General features: G+C 42.9%; 1 protein-coding gene across 10 annotated transcripts in view; it reads left to right on the forward strand.

The window, feature by feature from the left end:
• PAK3 (p21 (RAC1) activated kinase 3) overlaps positions 1–16,597 on the forward strand; it is a 202,861-nt gene that overhangs the window by 178,591 nt on the left and 7,673 nt on the right. For all 10 annotated transcript variants that reach the window (XM_083159379.1, XM_083159382.1, XM_083159378.1 and 7 more), the window contains 6 exons: positions 5,600–5,663; positions 11,497–11,545; positions 11,659–11,771; positions 14,118–14,235; positions 14,822–14,921; positions 15,467–15,663. In XM_083159379.1, the coding sequence (XP_083015505.1) occupies positions 5,600–5,663; positions 11,497–11,545; positions 11,659–11,771; positions 14,118–14,235; positions 14,822–14,921; positions 15,467–15,663 (641 nt within the window). The remainder of the gene's footprint in view (positions 1–5,599; positions 5,664–11,496; positions 11,546–11,658; positions 11,772–14,117; positions 14,236–14,821; positions 14,922–15,466; positions 15,664–16,597) is intronic.

Consider the following 16,597-nt stretch of genomic DNA (forward strand, 5'->3'; position numbering starts at 1 on the left):
ATGTATTTCTTGTACATAACAGTAATATCAGAGCTTACAATCCTCTCATCCAGAGCAAGGGTCAGATCACTGCATGACAAGTGGGATTGTAACACAATCTTATTTATCTAATGCAGCGCAGAGAATCGCTGAATTGGTGCTCATAAAAAAGGTTCATTTATCATAATCCAACAGGCAGAAGAAATAGCCGTGGTAGTGGCGCCTTATGGGCCTAATTCTTTTTTGTGCACAAATACAATTGCAATTTTCTAGCCTACAGAACTACTAATGTTATCAAGTGAAGCGGCTGCCCAGAAAGAAAAACGTTGTCCACCGGAGCCATCACAAATTCATTCTCAGTTGCATACACATTTACAGCCTATACTCAAAAATGAGGAACATCGTGGTTAAGGGTAACATAGTAATTAAGGCTAAAAAAGGACGTGGTACTTGTTTAGTTTCACGGCGGCAGCATGGCCGCACGTCTGAGTCCCCTTGCGGGGCTCGCTGCGCTCACCCACGCTGCTGGGCTCGGTGGCTCGCTACGCTCGCCACACTATCTAAAATCAACTCCATGCCAACGTGGATAGTGGGGGTATGAACTATCCACATTGGCATGGAGTTTATTTAGTTTATTTTAGAAAGTTTGGCGAGCGCCGAACCCCGATGTTGCCGCCATGAAACTAAACAAGTACCAAAGACGTTAGTCCATCGAGTTCAACCTATCTAACTTGTAACTACTGACTTGAGTAAGTCATATCTATAGGATTCCCTTAGTGGCCAAAAATGCATCAAGTTTTGATTTAAATTCATTAACAGTAGTCGCTGTAATCACCCCCACCAGCAATGAGTTCCAGAATGTTACTGCTCTAATGGAGAAGAATACTCTTCTTAATTCAGTACGGAATTTATTTTCCTCGAGCCTCAGTACATGCCCGCGTGTCCTAAGTATAGGCCTGTTAGAGAACAAATCATCTCCCAGTTCCATATGATTCCCAATCCTGTATTTGAACATACTAATCATATCACCTCTCAACCTCCGTTTCTCCAGTGAAAACATATTCAGCCTGGCTAGCCTACCTTTGTATTCTAGTGAATCAAGACCTTTTACTAGCTTATGCAGGCCGCACATCAGACCAACTTTTCTCCAAGCATCCAACTAGTTGGTTGTTTGGACTGAACATCTGGTACTGAAAGACACCACACAAAAGGCGCCCGGTATGCAGGGTCTTGCTAAGCGATATGACTAGATTGATGGGACATGCTCATTCTTCTTCTTACAGCGATACCAACGCGCGGGGCCGTGCATCTATATAGTTATAGCCTCCACACACACACACCGATGTATGCTTACTTTCTAAGCGACCTAGACAAAACGCTTAGAAAATGGCTCCAAATCGGTTTGCTCAGAAACTCAGGAGAATGGACAAAAACATTCAGTTTGAAATTGTTTAAATCAAATAGGTCCAACTACAGTACATTGTCTGAGTGACAGTTGTTGTTCATTTTCCGATTTGGGAAACAAATGACTTAATTACCAATTCATTTATGTCCTTTTTAAGGTGCGGTGCCCAGAACTGAACACAATATTCCAAGTGTGGTCTCACCAATGCCTTGTAAAGAGGCACTATCACATTGGCATCCCTTGAATCCATTCCCCTATTAATACATGCCAGTGTCCGGTTTGCGTTTGCTGCTGCACTTGAGCAGTGCGCACTATTACCCAATTTTTCATCTATGATGTCCACCAAGCCCTTCTCTACAGCAGAATTCCCTATAACTCAATTTAACCAATAAGTAGCTTGTTCATTTTTGTTCCCATAATGAATTACTTTACATTTTTCAACGTTAAACTGCATTTTCCACCTCTCCGCCCACCTTTCCAGTTTATTTAAGTCACTGTGTAGTGTTTGCACATCCTCTCCTGAGTTAATTTCCTTACTCAATTTTGAAGGAAAGAAAAGACTGTCTAGTGTGTGGCGCACTCGGAGAAGAAAATAAATTGATTAAACGTAAAAATTAACTTTTAATGTTTCAATTCTTAAAATGGCGACATATAAAACACAACATACATGGGTGAAAATTGGGGGTAAGAATAAAAAGGAAAAAACTAGAGGTTTTTCCTGCTTAGTGGACCCCTTAATCCCTTAATTCCTGTGATTGATAGGAGTACGGCACATTTGATACCTATATTTTGATCAGACTCACTATGGAGTAGGTATATTGTGCACTGGATACTCCTAAAATATATATACTATGGATCCCCCTGTAACAAGATCTGATGTGTTTTATTCTTCTGCGTCTCACCAGAGGTCTCCTGGTGTGTATCCTGAGTATTAAGCACTAGGTGAGTATTGCCCTTGTGGGTCTCTGTGGTGATAATAAATATTGTCACATTAGGACTATGCAGAGCCTTATCTAACTCAGTGAGTCACAGTGAATGTGGGATGATTAAAAAGTGGCGAGTGGAGGCACCCTAGTGTGGACACCTCTAATATCCACTGTCTCTACTGATGTGATATATTTGCACTCATGTGTTATAACATCATGTTCTGCAACCCTGTGCGGAAATGAAAATCACTTAGTATGTGCCCCGGTGTGCCGATAAGTAGATGGTGGGTATATTTGGCGATATGCCCCTATATATGTGACACACCAAGTAATTCCTATAGATAGGAGAAAGAATTGGCCTGGTACACCTGGGGGTCAAAGTGGCACAATTAATTTATACACTCGGGAGCCGGGATCTGTGTGTATTGTCACCCGCTACCCTGAGTCTGTGTATCTATGACGCCGTACTCAGCGTACTTGGGATTGCCTGGTGTGTGTTAACTCTAATTTCATATGAAATGATTCAATTAGCAATTTGTAAGCGATCTAGAGGTAAGTATACAACAATATGAGTCAGAGCGGTACTGGTGTATCGTGCGGTATGGTGAGACAGATATTAATGTAAATCAAAATACCAAACAATTGCTGATAGATTGGAGAGCCAAGATCTGTACATACTGTCCCTTGCAACTCTCAGTTGGTGCGCACACGCCGCCGTGTCTGGCGTATTTTAGGCTGAAATTGCCTGGTGTGTGTCCACTTAAAACTTCATAGGTGGGGTTGCTTCAATTATTCAATTTAGTAAATGGCAAACCATATATAGGTAAGTATTAAAAGGTGTCTCACCCCTGGGGTGAGACACCTTTTAATACTTACCTATATATGGTTTGCCATTTACTAAATTGAATAATTGAAGCAACCCCACCTATGAAGTTTTAAGTGGACACACACCAGGCAATTTCAGCCTAAAATACGCCAGACACGGCGGCGTGTGCGCACCAACTGAGAGTTGCAAGGGACAGTATGTACAGATCTTGGCTCTCCAATCTATCAGCAATTGTTTGGTATTTTGATTTACATTAATATCTGTCTCACCATACCGCACGATACACCAGTACCGCTCTGACTCATATTGTTGTATACTTACCTCTAGATCGCTTACAAATTGCTAATTGAATCATTTCATATGAAATTAGAGTTAACACACACCAGGCAATCCCAAGTACGCTGAGTACGGCGTCATAGATACACAGACTCAGGGTAGCGGGTGACAATACACACAGATCCCGGCTCCCGAGTGTATAAATTAATTGTGCCACTTTGACCCCCAGGTGTACCAGGCCAATTCTTTCTCCTATCTATAGGAATTACTTGGTGTGTCACATATATAGGGGCATATCGCCAAATATACCCACCATCTACTTATCGGCACACCGGGGCACATACTAAGTGATTTTCATTTCCGCACAGGGTTGCAGAACATGATGTTATAACACATGAGTGCAAATATATCACATCAGTAGAGACAGTGGATATTAGAGGTGTCCACACTAGGGTGCCGCCACTCGCCACTTTTTAATCATCCCACATCCACTGTGACTCACTGAGTTAGATAAGGCTCTGCATAGTCCTAATGTGACAATATTTATTATCACCACAGAGACCCACAAGGGCAATACTCACCTAGTGCTTAATACTCAGGATACACACCAGGAGACCTCTGGTGAGACGCAGAAGAATAAAACACATCAGATCTTGTTACAGGGGGATCCATAGTATATATATTTTAGGAGTATCCAGTGCACAATATACCTACTCCATAGTGAGTCTGATCAAAATATAGGTATCAAATGTGCCGTACTCCTATCAATCACAGGAATTAGGGGATTAAGGGGTCCACTAAGCAGGAAAAACCTCTAGTTTTTTCCTTTTTATTCTTACCCCCAATTTTCACCCGTGTATGTTGTGTTTTATATGTCGCCATTTTAAGAATTGAAACATTAAAAGTTAATTTTTACGTTTAATCAATTTATTTTCTTCTCCGAGTGCGCCACACACTAGACAGTCTTTTCTTTCCTTCAAATATATGTCCAATTCCTGTCTCAGTGGCAGCACACCCCACCATTATTTGAATGTATATCTAATAAAGGGGTTTGCAACACATAGAACCATCCTTACCTGTGCGATTGGAAAAAAGCTCTCTCTGTGTCTTACTCAATTTTGTGTCGTCCACATATTTTGCAATTTACTCACCTATTGCTACGCAGCCTGACTACAGCAGTAGCTTGTATGTGCCATGTTTTTGCACATACGAGCTCTACATGAAATCATGATTGCAAGTGAGGAACGTGCGCAGTCTGTTGATAATTACTGCATTGTGCAAACATCATCCAGTGCGTACAAACATGAATTAGGCCCTATGCTGTTCTTGATGATTTTACACTTGAATACCACAATTTCTTCTGCCTCTTACCTCCTGAGTGTGGATTGCAGGATAGACAGCTTCTAGGTTGACAGTCAATAGGTCTACACACATAGGGCGGGATGCACTAACATCCGCGGCCCCTCTTCACCGCACATAGCCAGCTACCACAGAAATAATTATCGCTTATGCAATAACATTTGTGATAATTATTGCAAAGGACAGCTCTTGCGTTAAAAGCTGGTGAGGGTGACGCAAAGGGAAGGCAATAGACTTCTATGGGGTTACACCATCTAGAACTGGTGTAACCTCCCGCGGCCCCGGTGGGGCTTTACTGCATATGAAAATGCTGTAAAAACACCGAAAACTGGGTTTTTCCGTCATTCTTTGGTTAGTACATCTTGCCCACTAGGTCGACATTCACAAGGCGAACCTTGACAAAAGGTCGACACAAGCAAACGCTCAACTTGGAAAGGTCGACACATGAAGGGTTGACATTTTCATGTAATTCTGGTGTCAATGTCGACACCTGTGGACGTGGACCCCCAAATAATGTAGTACTGTACATACCCTCACATGGCTCGCTTTGCTCGCCAAGATCACGATTCCCAATTGGGGTCCACGTGGATTTTTAAGTACGAAAAAGTCCAACTAATCGTAAAAATCGTGAAAAACTTGTGTCGACCTTTTCATGTGTTAACCATCGCCATGCCAGGCATCTTTATCAGATGTTTGGGATTCCTTTATAACGCTTATGTTTGTCGTCTGGTTCTTACATGGCATAGAAGAGTTCTGTGTTCTGAAACATTTTATTAACTGGACATTGGCATTTAGTTACAGTAATGTTCCACATGTTGTTCCCTGCAGGAAGCATTGTAAGTGTGGGTGACCCTAAGAAGAAATATACAAGGTTTGAAAAGATCGGCCAAGGGTGAGTAAGCCAAGTGTGCTGCTTGTTCTCATGTGTTTTACCTCTGTGCTGCATGGAGCAATGATAAGCATTGTGACTGACCTCACACAACATGCCCAGTGTGAGCAGTGTCTGCATTCAGTGGTGTAACTGCTGGGGGATGGTGGTGATTTCCCACTATGTGCATGTGTATGGGTGACACCGCTGGGGGAGCAGCACAACATGCCCAGTGTGAGCAGTGTCTGCATTCAGTGGTGTAACTGCTGGGGGATGGTGGTGATTTCCCACTATGTGCATGTGTATGGGTGACACCACTGGGGGAGCAGCACAACATGCCCAGTGTGAGCAGTGTCTGCATTCAGTGGTGTAACTGCTGGGGGATGGTGGTGATTTCCCACTATGTGCATGTGTATGGGTGACACCGCTGGGGGAGCAGCACAACATGCCCAGTGTGAGCAGTGTCTGCATTCAGTGGTGTAACTGCTGGGGGATGGTGGTGATTTCCCACTATGTGCATGTGTATGGGTGACACCACTGGGGGAGCAGCACAACATGCCCAGTGTGAGCAGTGTCTGCATTCAGTGGTGTAACTGCTGGGGGACGGTGGTGATTTCCAACTATGTGCATGTGTATGGGTGACACCGCTGGGGGAGCAGCACAACATGCCCAGTGTGAGCAGTCTCTGCATTCAGTGGTGTAATTGCTGGGGGACGGCTTTTTTTTTTAGCCGACATGTGCCGACAGATGGTATTTTGTGCCCTAATATCCATTAGCTTGTGAATAGAGAATAGAATAGTGTGCCCAAAGCATGGTGAGCGCATCGAGCCATGCAAGGGACGTGGTACATGTCGATATTAGGGGCAAAAAAAGGTGAAAACCCCATGTTGACCTTTTGACTCTTCACCTAGCTATTGTCGACCTAGTGCTTGTGTCGACCGTGTTGACCTATTTTAAGTGTCCACCTTCAGTAGTCGACCCAATGAGCCATACCCTTTTCTTATTGGCCCAGGACATCACTACAGCAATGGAAGGTGTAGGTATAGTCATTTTTGAGACTTTTTTTGTTGCATATTTTCTGGTATACATTCATTTATTTATTTATTACCAGTTTCTTATATAGCGCATACATATTCCACAGCACTTTACAGAGAATATTTGAACATTCACATCAGTCCCTGCCCCAGTGGAGCTTACAATCTATATTCCCTACCACATGTACACGCACACATAGACATTCTAGGTTAATTTGTTGTGATCCAATTCGCCTAGCACTATATTTTTGGAATATGGGAGGAAACCGGAGTACCCGGAGGAAACCCACGCAAGCATGGGGAGAATATAAAAACTCTGCGCAGTTAGGGCCATGGTGGGAATGGAACCCATGACCTCAGTGCTGTGAGGCAGTAATGCTAACCATTACACCATCTGTGCTGCCCCAATGTTAAGACATGACATAGTATATGACCAGGACTCGTAAGACTAGGACTCATTAAGGTCATTGCCATGATCATATGATTGCATTGATTCTGCCAATAGCAGTCTAGTAAATCTCAGTTTGCAAGTATCTCTATCAGTCCTGCAGCTGCTCGCTCTGCCGGTTACCATATCCCTAGTTGGCTTTGTATGCTGCATCATCTGAGAGTAGACGCTCTTTATTATGTCTTTCCCTCTACGGTGTTTCTTGGCAGAATATAGCAGGTAATAAGGTTTTGTGAGACAGCCAATATGTATATTTAGTGCCGATCTAGAAACATATTTATTCAGCTGATTTAAAAACACTGAGAGCAGCAGAGATACAAGCTGGCAGAGCTGTAAATAAGCATAGCACAACACTACATACACGCTCGTAAACAGTAGGTTGTTTGTTATTAAAGACTTGTCATGTTTATAATAATGTGCACAGGAAATGCAGGAGCTTTTGTCCATCATAAATAAGCATGGTAAATGTTCTACTGGTCTGTTATGACTGGTGGAGCCAATAGTAATGACAATACAAAGATTATTATGTCATCATCTCATCAAGAGACCCATATAATAGATCACAGCTTAAGGATTCCCCTGTGAGATCTTCTCCTGTTATTGCTGACTCAAGCATTTAAACAAAGGAAATCCTCAAAGCACTGACAATTTAATGATTGGGAGAGGCAAGTGCTGGAAGCAGTTTAATTACAGAAGACAATTCTCTGGCACGGTCAGTAAGGTCTCCGGCCAGAAAATTCTAAATATTTTTCAAAATGAAAGTAGCTTTGAACATAAATATAAAAAAACGTAGTTAATGAGTAATGTAAATAACAAATCTATATATAAAAGGTGAGGTGACGTACCGCCAGTGACCATTAGAGGCCACTCAAAGGACCAAATTACTCATTTGTGTGCTAAAAAGATGACATAATAGAAAATGAAAGCAATCTCTACAGGGACACTGATCTGTTTCAAACTTTCTGGAAATGGAGCTGTGAAGACAGAGATTGGAGGTAGAAGCAAAGAGGGACCGGTTGGGGGGTGGAGAGTTCGTGGGCAAAAACTGTCACAGCTCAATGAGAATTACAGCAGCCGTGATTTTGACGGGCTTTTAACTAGTGGTTAGATAAAGGATAGTCACCTGTATCCCGAGAGGAGAACGTAAATATATAAAATCAACAATAACAGACTATTCACTAAGCAAACAAGAGAATACTGTGCTAGCAAATAAAATGACCTGTGTAAAGCAAATGTGTTGCCATAAAAGTAAACATAGTAAAATATGCATATAACTTCATCATAATAGTAATATAGGGGTGATATAATAATATTTTGTAAAAGCCGGGTCAGACTCTGGTCCAGCACTTTCACATTAAACCTAGGTCACCCATTATACACAGGGCTACCCAGGTTTAACCCTTCTTATATCCAGAGTCAAATTACCAGGGTTGGTCGTCCCGGGTCGACCTAGCAATAACCCGGGTCCAAAGGTGCGGTATGAAAGGCATAATTATGGTATATTTACTCAAGTGCAAGTTTTCAGAACTGGAGATGTTTCCCATAGCAACCAATCAGATTCTACTTATCATTTATCTAACACCTTCTAGAACTGGGGTAGCCAACCCTAGTCCTCGAGAGCTACCAACAGTGCATGTTTTGCAGGTCTCCTCACAGAATCACAAGTGAGCTAGTTAGCTCCATCTGTGTATCTTTTAAAATGTGTCAGTGACTAATGAGTGCAGTTGTGCAGCAGCTAGGTTGTCTGGAAAATGTGAACTGTTGGTAGCTCTCGAGGGCTAGGGTTGGCTACCACTGTTCTAGAAGATAACAGTTACAGGGCCAGATGCACTAAGCTTCAAAAGTGATAAAATGGAGAGTGATAAACTGCCAGCCAATCAGATTCTACCTGTCATGTCACAGACTGTGTTTGAAAAATGTCAGGCAGGAGCTGATTGGCTGGTTGTTTATCACTCTCCATTTTATCATCAGTAGTGCTGTTACATATAATGTCCTCAGTAGTGCCAGTTACATATCATGTCCTCAGTAGTGCCAGTTACATATCATGTCCTCAGTAGTGCCAGTTACATATCATGTCCTCAGTAGTGCCAGTTACATATCATGTCCCCAGTAGTGCCAGTTACATATCATGTCCCCAGTAGTGCCAGTTACAGATCATGTCCCCAGTAGTGCTTGTCACATATCATATGCCCAATAGTACCAGTTACAGATCATGTCCCCAGTAGTGGTAGTTACATATCATGTCCCCAGTAGTGCCAGTTACATATCATGTCCTCAGTAGTGCCAGATACATATCATGTCCCCAGTAGTGCCAGTTACATATCATGTCCTCAGTAGTGCCAGTTACATATCATGTCCTCAGTAGTGCCAGTTACATATCATGTTCCCAGTAGTGCCAGTTACAGATCATGTCCCCAGTAGTACCTGTTACTGATCATGCCCCCAGTAGTGCTTGTCACAAGTGCTTGATCAATTTGGTTGCATGCGATGCGATTGACCTGATTTTTGCAACCCGATTGCCAGTAGTGCCAGTTACATATCACGTCCTCACTAGTGCCAGTTACATATCATGTCCCCAGTAGTGCTCATTACATATCATGTACCCTGTAGTGCTCGTTACATATCATGTCCCCAGAAGTGCTCATTACATATCATCCCCAATAGTACCAGTTACATATCATATCCTCAGTAGTGCCAATTACATATCATGTCCCCAGTAGTGCCAGTTACATATCATGTCCCCAGTAGTGCCAGATACATATCATGTCCCCAGTAGTGCCAGTTACATATCATGTCCCCAGTAGTGCCAGTTACAGATCATGTCCCCAGTAGTGCTTGTCACATATCATATGCCCAATAGTACCAGTTACAGATCATGTCCCCAGTAGTGCCAGTTACATATCATATCCCCAGTAGTGCCAGTTACAGATCATGTCCCCAGTAGTGCTGTTACAGATCATGTCCCCAGTAGTGCCAGTTACAGATCATGTCCCCAGTAGTACCTGTTACAGATCATGTCCCCAGTAGTGCTTTTCACAAGTGCTTGATCAATTTGGTTGCATGCGATGCGATTGACCCGATTTTTGCAACCCGATTGCCAGTAGTGCCAGTTACATATCACATCTTCAGTAGTGCCAGTTACATATCATGTCCCCAGTAGTGCTCATTACATATCATGTACCCTGTAGTGCTCGTTACATATCATGTCCCCAGTAGTGCTCGTTACAGATCATCCCTAATAGTACCAGTTACATATCATGTCCTCGGTATTGCCGGTTACATACTGTATCATGTCCCAGTAGTGCTGTTATATATCATGTCCACAGCAGTGCCAGTTGCAGATCATGTCCCCAGTAGTGCTTTTACATACAGTATCATGTCCCCCAGTAGTGCTTGTTACATATCATGTCCCCAATAGTGCCAGTTACATATCATGTTCCCAGCAGTGCCTGTTACAGATCATGTCCCTAGTAGTGCCAGTTCCATATCATGCTCCCATTGGTGCCAGTTACATATCATGTCCCCAGTAGTGCCTGTTACATTTCATGTCCCTAGTAGTGCCAGTTACAGATGTCCCCAGTAGTGACAGTTATAAATCATGCTCCCAAGGATTAGGTAAGGATTACTTAGCAGCACCATTGTCCCCTCGCGGGCTTGGTTCACTCGCCACAACTTTATTAAAGTAAATGGATGGTGGCGTGGACACAGGAGGGTGGTGTGGAACCAGGGTGGTGCTACGCAGTACAGTACGTAGGTTTTGCAGCATAAGCGGTGGCCGCAAAGATGCGGAAGTACCTAATTTGGATAACCGATATCTGGATAAGGGATATTCAACCTGTATAACAAATTACAAATTGTGAGTTACTGCCACCCAGTGGGCAAAAGAAATACCATACAGTTAGTTACTGTTTATAGGTATACTGTACATGAAATTGTGACCTGACATAACTGACATTTGTCCATTTCAGTAAAGTCAGAATATAAATAGTCGTGATGTAATAATAACTTTTTAAGTTAAAATAATTATATTAAAGGAATCATGAAAATAGCTTCATATAAACATTAGGAATTATTCTATACTTGATGATGGACCAACACCATGTAAAGTGAGACTTCTAGCATTGCTGGATGCCAGGGAGCTGTCATACTGAGATGGTGTGGGGTACAGTGTGTGTGTGTGTGTGTGTGTGTACATAAGAATTATATTTGCAGCTACCATAATGTGCTAATTACCCTGTACCATTCTGAGTCTTCATTTATATGGTCACTGACGATGTTGTTTACAAATACATGTACCATGAATCTTGTCAGTTGAGTTTAATTATTTTCCAAGTTCTTTGTGGTGTTAAATATCCTCTTATGTGCTTGTGTTCAGGGCGTCCGGTACAGTGTACACAGCTATAGACATTGCTACAGGACAAGAGGTAAGCTGGATTTTCCTGCTGCAGATGTTGTTTCACATACAGTATCTCTGCCCCCATCCTTCATAGTAATCCTTCAGGCATCGAATGTACTAATGTTATTGTGTCTTTCTTAGGTAGCAATAAAGCAAATGAACCTTCAACAGCAGCCCAAAAAAGAATTAATTATTAATGAAATCTTGGTCATGAGGGAAAATAAAAATTCTAACATCGTGAATTATTTAGACAGGTGAGTGTCACATCTCAATGAGAACATTTGCATATCTGTTGTTTGCCGATTTGGATAGAATTAAACTGCCAGACAAGCATTGCTGAATCCATGTGAACTAATAATGTAAGACAGAGTGTGACTGTGAGCAGCTAGACCTACTTGTGCTAGCACAGACATGAGGGCTGCTCAGGTAGAAGACCCATCCTGTGTGTCCTTATCCCGACATAGTAATGGGGGTTGTACTCTGCTCCCTAAAGCAAAACATGACATTACCACATCATATAAACTAACCAGGTACTTGTATTGTTACATACACACTACCGTAGTGTCATTGTTTCATACTTCTGTCTGTCATCATGAGGTATTTTGGTCATAAAGGTACTGGGCGGGATGTAGTAAGCATCACAATTTGCTTGCGATACACCCCGCCACTCTCCACATGCATATCGCCATTTGCTAACGACGTATACATGAAGATATTAGGAAAGGACCGCTCTTGCGGTAAGAGCTGTCCTTTTCGAGTGATGTGCGCTCTGTTGGAGTTGCTGGGTGGGATCCGGTTGGATCCTTCACAGCAGGGAGATGCAATAGAAGCCTATAAGCTTCTATAGGGCAATGCTGATAATAAGATGACGTTGCCCACCGCATCCGAGCCCAGGAATGCATTGCGTTCCGGGCTTGATGCATATGTGGAGCGTGCCCAAGGTTTGGCCCCTTGCTGCATCCTGCCCTCTGTATGATAGCAAGGCTTTCACATTTACTTTGTGGACAGTGGCCCCAGACATGTGACTGTATTGAAGATTTACATGTGTAAGGGTCAGTTTAGCCCAGACGTGCTGCAGATCTTCACTAGTGACCAACAACACACAAATGGTATTATATTCAGTTTAACCATGTTGAATATGTCTGCTGTATGTGTGTGGACATCAGTCAGCTACTTATGGATGTACCTTAACAGTGAGTTCGGATTCCAAATGAGTAGCCTGTATCAGGTTTGTTCTATTAGTGATAAGGCCGAACATACAGATTTGGCAAAGGCTAGACGTATTCTAAATCCTGATTCATTTAAACAGCAGATGAATTGTACTCAAACTAAATGTATATCTGTTTAATTGCACCGGTTCTCTAGAATGCCCAGCCAATTAGTTTACCGAGCAGTCAATATAATCCCGTACATGCTGACAAACCATAAAGCTCCAGTCTTTTGGCCTGCCCATTCACAGGTTGGATCCATTGAGGCATAATTAATGTACTTAGTCATTGTCCAACTGCATTTTCTGCATATCAACATCTGACAGATCCAATAATGGGTTTGGCAATGGTTTTGGGGCCCACATATGGCATTTTCAGGGTTATTTGGTGTAACAAAGCCTCACATTTTAGCTGGCTTAGGGTGACTCTGTTATTGGATACATAAACCCAACCAAATGGCATTATTTAATGCTATAATCTAGCAGGCTGGGTGGCGGCATGACGTATCTGACTGAAGACGGTAACAGATGAGTGCAGCCAACCATGGTATTCTCCCATCCACTCATGTAATGCCCTCTTCTGTATGTACTGTACACCTTACTGCTGCCAAGTCTCCTGGCTGAATATATTTGCATGGAGTTCCCGTTCCCTTTACCTCCTTTCATTTATGTCCTTTGAGTTGTTATTGGTTTGTGCTATGTATAAATCTGAATTCAATTGGAATACATTGCTTGTCCTCCTTGTCTACATGGAATCGGGACATCTGTCAGAATGAACTTAGGTCTACAGTCATTAGGTCGACCCCACTAGGTCGACTGGCAGGAAGGTCGACCTGACTTAAGGTCGACATGGGCCAAGGTCGACATGACTTAAGGTCGAATTTGCATAAAGGTCGACATGATGAAGGTCGACTGGTCATAAGGTCGACATGGGTTTTTCACTGTTTTTTTATCCGAATGTTGACACAGTCGACATGGACACAGTTGGCAATGAGAATCGGACCCTCGCATCGCTCGCTTCGCTCGCAATGCTTCGGGCACGGTGCCTCGCTGCGCTCGGCACACTATTTTATTCTCCCACCACGCCCTAGTGGATGGTAGGGCATGAAATACCGCCTGTCGGCACATGTCGGCTCAAAAAACAGTGAAAAACCCATGTCGACCTTATGACCAGTCGACCTTCCTCATGTCGACCTTTATGCAAATTCGACCTTAAGTCAGGTCGACCTTCCTGCCAGTCGAACTAGTGGGGTCGACCTAATGACTGTAGACCTAAGTTCATTCTAATAGATGACCGCATCCCGTCTACATATGCCTACGTTACTATATGCTGGTCATGTACAGCTTTGGCAGCCTTGCAATAGCCATGTGCACTAATTGTTGTCTCCTGTAGTTACCTGGTGGGAGATGAGCTCTGGGTGGTGATGGAGTATCTGGCTGGTGGCTCTCTGACTGATGTTGTAACTGAAACCTGTATGGATGAAGGACAGATTGCAGCTGTCTGTCGAGAGGTGAGTCCCTGCTGCATATGAACCAGGTCACATGGTATCTATAGAACATTTATATCTTCTGGCCAGCTTTGTATCACTGCACTAGTTCCATAAGTGTGACCATATTTATTCCATAATGGCCACAAATGACACATATACAGTAGTTCTTATAGTATCAAACCAATCAGTGGTAAGGGATGTGTTGGTGTAAGGGACCCTGTCCAAAGGCGCAGTTCTACTGACAGCTGTGGCCAGGTACCATCAGACATTCTAAGTAACTACAGTATATGCTTGCTTTAACGACCCATGGTGCAGCTGATGTCTGATCGATGGTGCACATCGGCAAATTTGTGCCGCAGGCCCATTCGCACACAGTATCGGCCATCTGGCCTAAAGCAATCAATGTTACCGCTATTTCAGTCTAAACAGCACATTCACCATATTTTGAAGCTCTTTAGATTTTAATAAAATATAGAGTAAAGGGTGCAAATTTACTGGGCACCGGGACAAACAATGTAGAGGCAAGAGGTGCAATGGAAGTTACTTTTATTGTGTAATAATTAATCTCCATATATACCAATGTTTCTGTCATGTGATTTTCTCTTAGTGCCTACAAGCCCTGGACTTCTTGCATTCAAACCAAGTGATACACAGAGACATTAAGAGCGATAATATCTTGCTTGGGATGGATGGATCCGTTAAACTTAGTGAGTATCGTTGTACAGCAATGTGTGCTATACCTACCATGCACTATATAAATGTGTTTCTGTAAATGTATCGTACTGGATTTGACCATTTTTAAAAGCTTCCAGCGGATGCTCATGATCTGGACAGTCACTCCTGCAAAGCAACAATCCAGGTATTCTGGCCATGCTGGGAATTTGGGGCATAAACCTAAAACGGTGCCAGACAGATGATCAGTATCTGCATTGTTTTACAGCATATTTGCAGCAGGGTGATGTAAAAATGTAGTTCACTCAAATAATATATACTGTATACTTGTGTTTTTATACAGAGGAAGGATTCAGCTTTAATTTTCTAAATCCATGCTAATAAAAATGGTTGGTGAAATGTTTCCAGAAATGAAGTTGTGTGGTACACTATAGTGGCCTGTTATACATTGTATACATGTCACTGTTACAACTACTGTTTGACTATAGGTTTCAGATATTGAAAAGGCTCCGGATAGCTCCAGTGACATTTAATGCAGTGTATTAATATGTTTGCAATCCTTTGTTTCATATTTTCTCAGCTGACTTTGGCTTCTGCGCTCAGATTACGCCTGAGCAGAGTAAACGGAGTACAATGGTCGGTACCCCTTACTGGATGGCACCAGAAGTGGTGACAAGGAAAGCCTACGGACCCAAGGTGGACATATGGTCCTTAGGAATCATGGCCATAGAGATGGTTGAAGGGGAGCCTCCTTACCTTAATGAGAACCCTCTCCGAGTAAGTAAGATCTATGCTGCATGCAGTCAACATCTAGTCAGGCGGCTATGAGGAGAGGTACCGCTCATCGCTGTCGCCGGGGGCCATACACACGGAGCAATCCGTTCTTCATTTCTAAGTGATTTAGTCCGGTCGCTTAGAAATAGAGCTGTAATCGCCCCGTGTTTATGGCCCTTAGGGGGATATTCAATCTCCCGCAGACATTCCCAATGGGGTATATGGCTGTGGGGCCCTATTCAATGCGGTCTTCCTCGACCGTATTGAACAGGAGATCTCGGCAGAACGAGCCCGACTTCACAAGTAGTCGGGCTCGTTCTGCCGAGAACGGGCAGGAATTGACAAGATCCTGGCCGCAGCTTGCCGATTCCTGGCTGCTTCTCACGGCCACGCCCCATTCTCCACTTGTGGTAGGCGGTACATTGAATTCCACCTGAAAAATCTCGGTCGATCAGAACGGAACAGGGTGACCCAACATTGAATACCCCCCTTAAGCTGTAAATATACCTGAAACCCTTACTGGATACATGTTTGCTGCTCTTAACTAAATCTTTGCGCCAGGAACGTGATGATGCGTCACATGTTATGTCACACTTGGCAAATGGAAATTCAGCAACCATCACATGAGCATCTATTCCACGTAAGCTGCAGAATGGCGCTCTATCTATAGCTGACTGTTTTTTCCCCTCTCTTTTCCGTGCCAGGTATTGCCCTGGGTGTAACTGAACATACCCTGTTCCTTATTGTTAGAAAATTCCTCTGCTGCTTTAAAAAACTACAATACATTTTATTAAAATAATAATTCATTGAAATATTAAATGTACTGTACATAATGCAATTAAGATACAAGGATAGGGTGGTATCCATTAATGTAGATGCTGTAATTTACATTTTGAGTAATGGAACTCACAGGGACTATCCAGTTATCAATGACAAG

This window comes from Crinia signifera, chromosome 9, assembly GCF_055691185.1.
Source record: "Crinia signifera chromosome 9, ASM5569118v1, whole genome shotgun sequence".
NCBI lineage: Eukaryota > Metazoa > Chordata > Amphibia > Anura > Myobatrachidae > Crinia > Crinia signifera.